This window comes from Thunnus albacares, chromosome 1, assembly GCF_914725855.1.
Source record: "Thunnus albacares chromosome 1, fThuAlb1.1, whole genome shotgun sequence".
Lineage (NCBI taxonomy): Eukaryota > Metazoa > Chordata > Actinopteri > Scombriformes > Scombridae > Thunnus > Thunnus albacares.
Genome location: NC_058106.1, coordinates 31,392,584 through 31,403,631, shown reverse-complemented (window position 1 = coordinate 31,403,631; position 11,048 = coordinate 31,392,584). Strand labels below are relative to the sequence as shown.

Sequence of the window (11,048 nt, the reverse complement as noted above, 5' to 3'; positions counted from 1 at the left end):
AACAAACCAGGGACTTTTAGGAGCCTCTGGGGACAGTGCCAGCTTGGCCTTGATACTAAGAAAGATTGCTGATGGCTGAAAAAGACCATTTAACAAGAGCTGAAGAGCAAACTTTTGCCCCACGGCCCTCTTGACAGCTTAGCCATAAACAAACCTTTACTATTTACCATGTATGGATTCCTACATATGGGCCTATTGGGCACAGTCCCAGGGGTATAAGGGGTCCCAAACCATTACTTACATGACTTATTGAGAAGTTAAAGAGCTCAATACTAGCTTAAATTTTGAGTATCGGCCCTTACTCACTTGATTTCATTGAACACTTTACAGTTACAGTTAACCTAAAAAGTGAAAAAGGCACAAAATAACCTCATAATCCCGTCATCCTACTGACCAGAAGTAGGAGATTCCAACAATCAGAATCTAATAAAAACATGAAAACAGTGCACAAACTTTAACCAATCATATTTATTTTGTACATATACCTGTATAGCGTTTCCAGGGAAATGTGTGCTAATGCAAAGTGGTTACAAAAATAAAGCATGTTCTTACGCAAATATGACATGACAGAAAAACTACACTTACAAATGTTGAATAAGAAAATAAGGAACAGCATAACTTGAATGTCTGTGCCTTTTTTTTTTTTTTTTTTTTAACCATTGTTAAACCAATTTATCAAAAGTATAGGGTGACTAATAATATCTGACAGTGGTTGCATGATTGAATTCAAGTATTGTACATGTGTACATACATGTCGAGAGTCATTTACACGGACAGTAAACAATCTCTGCAGCAGCTCCAAATGAGTTCCTTTGGGCCTCGATCTCTGACACAAGAAATGATAAGTACATAAGACAGTTTTTGGAGGAAATTGATTAATATAATAAACATGATTCAAGCTGATTCATCATCATAGAAAATACAAACAAAGCAGTGACAGGATTTCACAAACTTTCACTTACTGTAACCTTACATTTCTTTAATTTTGTAACAACTCTGAAAAGCCTGTAATCTTATCAAATCAAAAGAGTTTTCATATGATTTCTATGTTCTAATATGTATTATGTGGTACACTGTAACATGTGCTAATACTTCTGGTATATGACTTCAGTCATCAATAGTGGCATTTCATTTTAAAAACCTGCTTTTCCAACTGTACAATGCATTTTAGTGCATCAAAACATTATCTGACATGCATCCATCAACATAAGCTGTTAGAGACTGGAATGACTTACATACGTCTATCTTCTAATGTAAACTATAGACAATGTTACTTTAGGGCAGTACCTCAGTGTTAACACTTTAATATACTCGTTTAAGCAAGTAACATAAATATACTGTATATCCCACTGACAGACGGTGGGTTTTTTTAACGATTACTACGGCCAGGTTAATCTCTGTCGGATTCCTGCTTTATACCATTTTAACGTCAAGAACATAAACAAGGAATTATGCAGAAGAAACGTTGTGTAAATGCGGCAGCTTATTATATCAAAGAACTGTACAAGATAAGAGAATACACTATGATTAAAAAGACAAAAGAAAGAAAGAAAAAAAAAATGGATGGAAGTTTCTTGTGTGTTGCAAAATCGTCCTCTCTCAGTTCCTGGTCAAGAGGTAAAGTGTTCAAAAAAAGGCAGTTGGGGTCTTCAGAAAGTCTCCCTCTTCATTAAGCTATTGCCTTTGCCTCAGGAAGGAACGCCTCCCAAAACTTTATAAGCTAGAAGAAGAATGAGAAGCCAGTTAAAATGTGTTGTGATACTCAATAATTATGACCAATATTTAATATTTCTAATAATCATTATGATCTAAATTAACACTTTAGTATAATCCAAGAGAGCAAACTGCATTACCAGGCTTTGACAGAATGTATTTAAAACCAACAAATAAGTTAATATATGAATGCTTGATAGGATTAAACTATTACCCGTTGCTGAGACTGAAGCATTGAATCCAAATATTTTATTATCTGGCTCTTGAAGTCCTTGGCTTTTTCTTTCTGAAAAGACAAAACTGTGGTCATGTCTCAAGCTCTTTGCCGATGAAAAAGTTGTATGGTTTCAATTCAGTTAAACTCAAATAAAAATACTGCATGTCCCTCTAGGGGGGTAATTTGAGGTAAGCTGGTTTGCAAACATTAAAAAACATAAAACCACACAAATAATTCATTCACACACAAAACTATCTACAAAATACAAAATATGATGGTATAAAAAGGCCAAAAAAATAAAGTATAAATGCATACTGTACCTCAAACCTGAGAACCTCCTTACGTACAGTCATGCCAACCCTGTCGAAATCTCTCTCGTACTGAGTAACTCTGGCCTCCCACTGAGGACAAAAACAAGAAATACAAAATCAATCAACATGTTATTGATCTTGATATTTTCCAGTGTATGTGAGATTAGGATTTTAGAACGTAACAAATAACATTCTTTTAAATAATAGCACCACAGGGCCACAGACACTTGCCCTTATAAAACAATACAGTAACACATCTACTACAAAATATCTACTTAAAACATCTGTAGAGAAATGTGTAAAACAGCTGTGTAACTAACAGTTACACAGCTGGACTGTTGTTGGAGTTGTGAAGGTGATGGTGCTTCTACACACGTTATTTATGTCCAACATAAAGACAATGGGTTAATATTACAGCTCCAACAATTCGCATTGATTAATCGAGCAACAGCTTATTGCAGCTTATTTGATAATCAAATAATCATTTTTTTAAGAAACAACGACAAACATTTGCTGGTTGCAATGTTTGCAGCCTCTTAAATGTGAGGATTTTAGGCTTTTCTTTGTCATACATGATAGTTAACTGAATATCTTTGGATTTTGGACAAAACAAGACATCTGAAGATGACATCATGGGCTCTAAGAAATTATAACACGCATTTTTCACTATTTTCTGTCATTTTATCAAGATATCATTAATTGAGAAAATAATTGGCAGATTAATCAATAATGAAAAGAATCGTTAGTTGCAGCCCTAATTAATATCCAATGGGTTAGTTTTGCAGAGAGTCTTATTTTTATTCAGAGAGGTTCTCTAGGACTAACACTTATCTTTATTCTTGATTAATCTATTAATTTGTTTTGATTAATCAAGTAATTATATCTTCTACAACATGTCAAAAATATGTATCACAATGTCCTAAAACCACTGCTTCAATTTGTTTTGTCCTACCGACATTATTCAATTTAGAGTCATAGAAAACATAGAAAAATTAAAAAGGGTTACAACTATCAGTCTGCTGGCAGGTACTGAAACGGTCTCATACCTACTTTAGAACCATGTGACTGACAAAACATTACATGACAGTTGTTTTTCTGTCTGGTTTGTTGTGACTTTAAGTTAAAACTAGTGTGATTATTGAGCTGTTATGTCCAAACTTTTGAAACTATATGAAAAGACTTAACAATTAATGCCAGATCATCAGAGTGATTTAAATCATCACTCTACTAAAGGAAGGAATCTCTGTGTATATGTGTGTCCTTCACATATCTCTTGAACCGTTCATCCGATTGACTCCACGCTTGGTGGGTGCATTGCTGGGGAACAACCGGAGTGCAGTGTCGAATTTGGTGCAATTTGGACACGTGATATGATTTAATATTAATAAACTTTGAATAAACCAGCGATCGGTGTGCCACTCTACTCTGCGCAGGGGCAGGGCGGAGTTTCAGGGCTCTGCTGACTGAGGGAGAGGGAGAGAGCAGAGACGAGGCGTGACACGAGTCAGAGAAAAGTGCTCCAAAAAGAAAAGACAGCGGAAACAGAGCTTTTAATCAAGAATGGACCCTCTTACCCCGTGTCTAGACAGAGAACGTAGCATTAGCAGCACGTTTAGCAGATCAGCAGCTGGTGTCTACACAGGAGGCGTTCAGGTACATTGTTAAGTGTAGGTTATCCGTATTTTGGAAGCACTCAGAGCCCAAAACACAATGACTGTAGTTATGTGTGTAAAACAAATGTAATAATTTCCACAGGCAGTTCAAGACCAGTTTGTCTCATATGCTCCGAGGCCGTGGTGATTGTGAAGCGTCACTACAGATAAAGCACAAATCTTTGGAGCAAACATACCCACTCAAATCCGAACTGAAGGCACAGAAAATAGGAACGATCTAAGAGCCCAATATGATCCATCCACTTTATTTTAAGTTGCACATTATTTTATTTTTACATGCAGCCCTTACTTTACTTGAAATGAAATGTTTATTTACTATTAGAGTACTTATTATTATTTATAACATCTGTGTATAATAGAATGTTAGTTTCTTTCATGTTGATGTGTATATACTCATTCACACTTCACATCAACTGTATTAATTTTTCTATGCGTTAGTTTCAGTAGTTTGCGTTTCTATGTACTTGTTATTATAAATGACTCAGGGTGCTGCAGTCACAGTAAAGGCCTCTGTGGTTTAGTTCAGTGCTGCAGCAGCTGTGTGGTTCCTGTGTCTGTTACCTCAGTGATCTCTTCCTTGGCCTGCTGCAGTTTGTCCGGCTTGTTGGCCCACAGCAGCTTGGCCTCTGCCTCTCTCTTCTTCTGGAGTGTGCTCTGAGCCTCCTGCCATCGCTGCCACGCCCGCATACGCTGGTCAAAACAGCCCTGTGGACATCCGTTTTAGATTAAAAGGTGTTTTCTCAAGTTAACCAAGAGTAACACTACACCTAATCACTGTGCTTGCTAAAAAGGGAAAGAGGTAAGATGTTTGCAGCAGAATGGTGCGGGTTTATTAAAAAAGGGGGAAGATAGTCTGGAGTGTCCTTACTGTCAGAGAGAAATACTATACTGTAAATATTTCCTGATTTGAATCACAATGTGTTCCTCAGTCAAGTACTTTTTACACGTTATGTTCTGTTTACTGCATTTTTCTGCACAAAAATGTTAAAATAAACAACTCTTTGTTTTTGTTCTATTGGATCCTGCTGTCTCAATATTCAGGAGATGTTTCTTTATGCTACGCGGGTTGAAGTTTTACTTTTCCAAGTCTCTGTGCTTCTTGAACATCTTTACCTCATCTTATCTTTACCACTTCCTCCTCTATAGCTATCGTTCTGCAGCTGTGATCTTCTTACCCGCACAGCTCCCAGCAGGCGGATGTAGTCAGCCAGCACCTCTGCAAAGATGAAGAAGTCACTGGCTGCCTGCTCCTGATGCAGCTGCTCCATTTTGTCCTCCACTTCTGCCAGCTGGGACAGGGCCCGCGAAAGGGCTGTGTTGTCCTCAGAGTTTCCCAGCATGGCCATACTTTTGGCAAATACTGCAGTGTTCCCACACAGCTCTGGTGTTGAGGGTGGAAAACATAAAATTTACCCATGTATTACCATATCACCATCCGCACCACATCCTGACAAGACTTGACAGCTGGATTGTCCTCTTTTCTTGCTTCTGTTGAAAGCTGTTGATTAAAAATGAATGATTCAAAACATTCAAATGCAGATGTAGCTCACCCTTCCTGTGATTGACCAGGGAGTCGACCACAGCGTGGAGCTTCCTCAGCTGCTGCTCTTCGTTTTCCACCTCTTGGAACTTGTCCTCAAACCACTGAGACACAGACAAAAACAGAACAACGTCAAGAAAAAATCATCATGTCTTATTTGTCCTGCTACAGTCTGAAGTGAGTCACATACTGTGATTAAAAATATCACAATAATCCATGTAATCAACCCATGAATAATTATGAGAATTTCAAGCCAATAAAAAAAAAATAAAATGGCTCAATTGTTGATGCAAAAAGTACAAACAGATTAAGGGAAGGTTGCCTATGGTTACTAAATGTTTCTCTTTGATGTAATCCATTAATGATGCACCACATTCATTAAAGTTATCAACAGCTGTCTAAATTCATTTAAAAACATGAATATTAGTTACCGCTGATTAAAAATAGCTGAAAACAAAACAGAATCTAGATGTACTCAAAACAAAACAAAACAACTATGCAGTTCATTTCAATGAGGAGTAATATGATGATTAGATGTGATATTGCATCATATCAGGTGTTATTAGTATGTATAGAAATGTCCCCTGGTACAACTTTTTTGGTATTTACCACCTCATGATTACAATTTTCTGGTGCCTTCACTGATCTCTCAGGGTTTTTCAACACTGGTCGTTCCCAATTCTGTGACAGATTGATCATATTTATCTCTATATGTGGGCCACATCCACAACAGTTTCATTGCATCCAGAGGCCCTCTTACAGTGTCAGACTCATTCATCTTGATGGTCATCTTGTTGACAGCGTCGGATGCCTTATTGATCATTTTTAGAAAGCCAGCTCCACTCAGCGCCTGGGTGTTCACCGCTCTGGGTAACTGAAAACACACACAGGCTCATAATTTAGTACATTGGTAATATAATATTCTCAATAACACTCAAAAATGTAGCTATTTGGATGTAACAAACAAATGAGACATTCAACAACAAACATACCACATGTATGATTGAACTAGAAAACTATTTTACATCTTAAAACACTCACTTCTTCTCTCTCCAAGAACTCACGGACGTCAGGATCTTGTATTAACGTTGGGTGAGACACAACTCTCTGAAGATACCTGCACAAACATAGTGGCAGCGAGGAGAAGTGTTAAACAGGTAGTGGTGCCAGGAGATCACCGCATAACACACACAAAAAAACATAGGCGTGGGTAGAAATAATCCCTGAAATGACATCTGCACACAAGGCACAGCATGAATATTAATTCTGCATCTTATTAATAATGTCATTGTATGAAATATATATGGATCCTTGCCTCTCCAGAGCTGCTCTTCTTCTCTCCACAAACTCTACTGATGACGGGTCGTCCATTCCCACTTTCACTTTGGTCATTCCTGTCGGTTCAAATGTGTTGGGTGAATAAAAGTGAATGTGTAAAACAGAAACATACACAGACCACACAAAAGTCTTGGACACCCACCTACGACACTTTTCTCTGGTGGCAGAGGGATGATGCAGCCTTGGAGCGTCTGCTTGACTGACATCTTCTCATAGAGACCCAAGAAGTCACTGAAACGCCGCCTCACAGAGAAGGTCTTATTCCTGAACATGGCCAGGGAAGTCTGGAGGTAGAGACCCGGACAGTAAATGAGGAAGGCAAAGAACTTAAATTAAAGGATACGTTCAATTTTGTTCACAAGTCTGTCTTAAAACAACAGTCAGGTGCCCATATGATCAATGACACATGTTTTTCTTGCTGTAATCATTCCTCCTGTTCATACTGGCTTTTAGAAGATAATCTACAGTCCTTGTTTTGTGTAACATTGTATTCCACAGTTTATCTGAAGCTAATATGAAGCTTCAGCCGTCCAAATTGCTCAAATCAAGTAAAGTAAGTATTTTTGTTACTGTCTTTCCACTGCAGCTCAACAGGGAGACACAAAGAGGACATTTTATGTCCATATCCATTTAATTTGACTAACTCAGACTGCTGAAGCCTCACAGTAACTTCAGATGAACTGCTAAATACATTTTTGCACAAAACAAGGACTGTGGATTTGCCCCCCATCACTTACATTGACGGCAGATTAGGAAGGGCAGATTAAATGGCCAGTATGAACAGGAGGAATTACATCAAGCAAAACCTCTTCCAGTATTCATATGAGCACCTGACTGTTGTTTGAAGACAGTCTTTTAAGTAATACTTACAAGTGATGAACACTTATTATCAGATTAGGAGTCATGAATAAAAAAACAAAACAAAATCTATGTGAGAGTTGTTGGATTATGCTGATAAACACAAGTTTGACTACAGACCCTGGTGGATACTTTGTAGGTCACATAGGCATTCATGCCATCACCTAGGAGGACAGAAACATTGGAGATACACAAAGATGAGAATTAATGAGTCAGAAATTAACGTCTCAGTGCAATCAAAGTAAAATACAGTTGAATAAAATGAGCTAGAACCATGAAAAGTCGAATAATCCACAATTATCCAGTTATTTTCCAAATAATATCAATATGAATGAACTAGAAATTATGGACAGCTTCATCATAGTTTTAACAAAACAGAAAGAATGAAGAATAAACAGACACTGACCGACTTTCTCGGGGTTGGTGACAGCAACATCCACATCAAAACTGTCCCTGGCCTCTTCCTCCTCCAACTGTAATAAACAAGTAATACATTTCACAACTCTACAAACAGCTTTTTCAAGTTTCAACATTTGGCTGGATTACTTGGTAAGATGGCATTGTGAAAGCATGTTTGTAATTATTTGTATTCAAGTTCCTGGGCAGCTCGGCTGTGGCTTGTACCTGCTCCAAGGAGGTGGGCTGCATGGCTGCAGGGCTCTGGGTGAAGGAGGAGGCAGGACGGGAGCCAGAGGAGGCGCTGAGCTCTTTCTGAGCAGAGCTGCTGGGCTTGTCTGTGCTCAGCTCCACATGTGCATCTGGGGAGAAGAAAAGCCTTTTGATGAATGAACGTGTAAGTCAGAGAGGATCACACACACACACTGCATGATTCCATTAAAAAACACCACATGTGATTCATCCAGAACAGTGTATTGGTGCTTTATGTTCTAATACCATGAAGCAATACATGCTACAGTTTCATATGTACATTATTAATGTGTTTTGACACAATTATAGCTATGTTGCATATTAGCTTTTTTTTCATTCAGTCACTACACATGGATTAATCTAACCTATGTACCAAACTTTATCTGAACTTCATTAATTCCTTTGTAAAACTGTATAGTGATTCATCAATGTGAGTGGAAGGAGTTCTTCATTAAATGTGACTTCTGTCTGGTTAATTCTCTATTTTATCTTTGATTGAAGCTCCCATCGGCTGTTGCCAGAATGACTCTCAAAAGTCAGCCTTGCTAACTCTGACACAGACAGACAACCAGCGAGAGCCAATCACGATCGTTTTGATTCCTGCAGAAAAGGAAGCACAGAGTTGTTTACTTCTCCACTCCTTTTCATCCTTAGAATGAGTCAAGCTCACAAAAAAACCCCACTTAATCCTACATTTCCCACAATGCAACTCTACAGCATCTTTCTTTCAACCCTTCCTGCCTGATAAATGCAAACATCTTTCAAACTCCATGACTCAAGCTTGAAATGTAGGCTTACTGTTATAAATTCTGTAGTTTCCAGCACACAGTTAGTTGATTAATTAATCGGCAACAGCTTTCATAATCAATTAACTGTCAATTATCAAGCAAAAATGCCAACATTCGCTGGTTCCCGCTTCTCAAATGTAAAGATTTGCTACTTTCCTTTGTTTTATAATGTCAGTTGAATGTCCTGACGGTGGGACAAAACAAGCTATTTCAAAACATCACGTTGGGCTCAGAGAGAATGTGACAGGCTATTTCCACTACTTTCTGACCTTTCGCAGACTACACAATTCATTAAGACATAACTGATAAGATTAATTGATGTTAATTGATATCAGTTGCAGTTTCAGCCCAAGCTGAGGCAGCATCATTAGGGTTGTTTTCTCAGACTTGATAAGGCTTCTCTGGAGCTCCAGAGGACATTATACAACTGTTTTCTCAGGCTGTTTAATACGCCTCGTGACTAGCGAACCAAAATTGATGTGTGAAATCCGTGGAATGCCCCTTTAATATCAGCATTCAAATTGCATGGCATGACCAGAGCTTAAAATAAATCATCTTGGAATGTTTTTGAACATATAAGCACTGCAAAACTTAACCTAAGCGGATTGAAGTAGATAAAAAATCATTTTTAAAAAGTGTCCTAACCAGCAAACAGGTCATTGTCATCATCAGAGTGAACTCCATTGGACTTAGCAGTGGTGCTGCCAGCGTCTTCCTCACTGAACAGATCTGGAGGGTCTTCACTGACATGACCAGGCTGAGAAACTCCTCGACTGACAGCCACAGGGTTGCTCTGCAGGCAGACAGAGAGCCACAGAAACAGTGAATAAACATGAAGAAGAGAAGAGAATTTGTTGGAGGAGTAGTTTGTTGCTTCTGACCGTTAAATCGTTTTAAAGACACAGATAAGCAGGAACAAGGAGGCGGCTGGGTGGGGTCATGTGAGCTGCCAAAGCCATTTCCTTGCAAAAATATTACTTGTACAAACTTAAATGTGAGACAAGAGGCATGTTTGAATTAACCATCAAAGGACAGGTTCACAATTTTTCAAGTCTGTCTTAAAACAACAGTCAGGAGCCCAAATGCACATTGAAACAGGCTTTTCTTGCTGTAATTATTCCTCCTGTTCATACTGACGATTAGATTCATAATACACTTATAATGTAAGTGATGGAGGCAAAAATCCACAAGCCTCCTTCTGTGCACAAAATGTAATTAAAAGAAGCTAATATGAAGCTTCAGCCGTCCAAATGAGTCACATCAAGTAGATATCTTTCAACGTTACAGTCTTTTTAGTGCCAAAGTCCCCTTTTTATGTTACTATACTTCCACCTCAGCTCAACAGGGAAACACAAAGACGGAACTTGATGACTTTAATCCAGAATCTGTCAACATTTCTAGCCGTTTTCCGTCACTGATCATCAGCTGTTTTGGATGCCATGAATGCAGATCAGATGAGATAAAGAGTCTGACTTCATGCAGATATAAACCTTCACATCAGGTTATTGTTTTTTAGAAGAATGAGCTGTAAACACACGTTACTCACGAAGATGTCCTCTCCCTCGTCGCTGTCTCCGTCTGCCATGTCAGCCAGTCCTGCTTCTGGCTCGTCTGCTGCAGAGAGAGGAGGAGGAATCCGATCTGAGCTGGCCGCCATATTCCGTGTTGTGTGGGGAGTGACTGACGTAGACGGAAGTAGAAGGCGCGACGGAGGTGAAAGCCAACGGCTGGAGCGACACCTGCTGGTCACCTAGCAACACGACAGGACCGTTTAAAAAATCCACACAGTCATTTTGAGCAAAAAAATGTATTTAAAAGGTTTATATGACGCTTATACGAGGCTTCAGCAGTCTGAGTTAGTCATATATAGCGGATATCTGGCACATTTACAGTCTTTTTAGCGTCAAATTCCCTCTTTGTGTTTCCCTGTTGAGCTGCAGTGGTAGAACAGTAATAAAAAGA

At 38.7% G+C, this 11,048-nt stretch overlaps 1 protein-coding gene across 2 annotated transcripts; it reads right to left on the bottom strand.

The window, feature by feature from the left end:
- Nucleotides 1-453: 453 nt before the first annotated feature.
- LOC122984466 (sorting nexin-1-like) lies at nt 454-10,774 on the bottom strand. 2 transcript variants are annotated; one of them, XM_044354938.1, is made up of 15 exons: nt 10,624-10,774; nt 9,732-9,879; nt 8,275-8,408; nt 8,057-8,123; nt 7,771-7,814; nt 6,935-7,076; nt 6,770-6,848; nt 6,496-6,571; nt 6,215-6,328; nt 5,465-5,558; nt 5,090-5,295; nt 4,476-4,619; nt 2,251-2,331; nt 1,928-1,999; nt 454-1,720 (listed from the first exon to the last, which is right to left on the bottom strand). In XM_044354938.1, exons 1-15 carry the CDS (start codon nt 10,741-10,743, stop codon nt 1,670-1,672), a joined length of 1,572 nt encoding a protein of 523 aa, XP_044210873.1. In that variant the 5' UTR covers nt 10,744-10,774; the 3' UTR covers nt 454-1,669. The 2 variants fall into 2 exon arrangements, with proteins under 2 accessions (XP_044210873.1, XP_044210879.1); XM_044354944.1 differs by having other exon boundaries at nt 10,633-10,773.
- Nucleotides 10,775-11,048: the final 274 nt, after the last annotated feature.

Bases quoted from the DNA above. Each gene is read 5' to 3' on its own strand.
- LOC122984466 (XM_044354938.1), bottom strand. From the start codon at position 10,743: ATGGCGGCCAGCTCAGATCGGATTCCTCCTCCTCTCTCTGCAGCAGAC. The intron at 9,880-10,623 runs GTGTGTTTACAG...GTCTGCCTGCAG, and splicing joins AGGACATCTTCGTGAGTAAC to AGCAACCCTGTGGCTGTCAG. The intron at 6,329-6,495 runs GTGAGTGTTTTA...GTGTGTTTTCAG, and splicing joins AGTTCTTGGAGAGAGAAGAA to TTACCCAGAGCGGTGAACAC.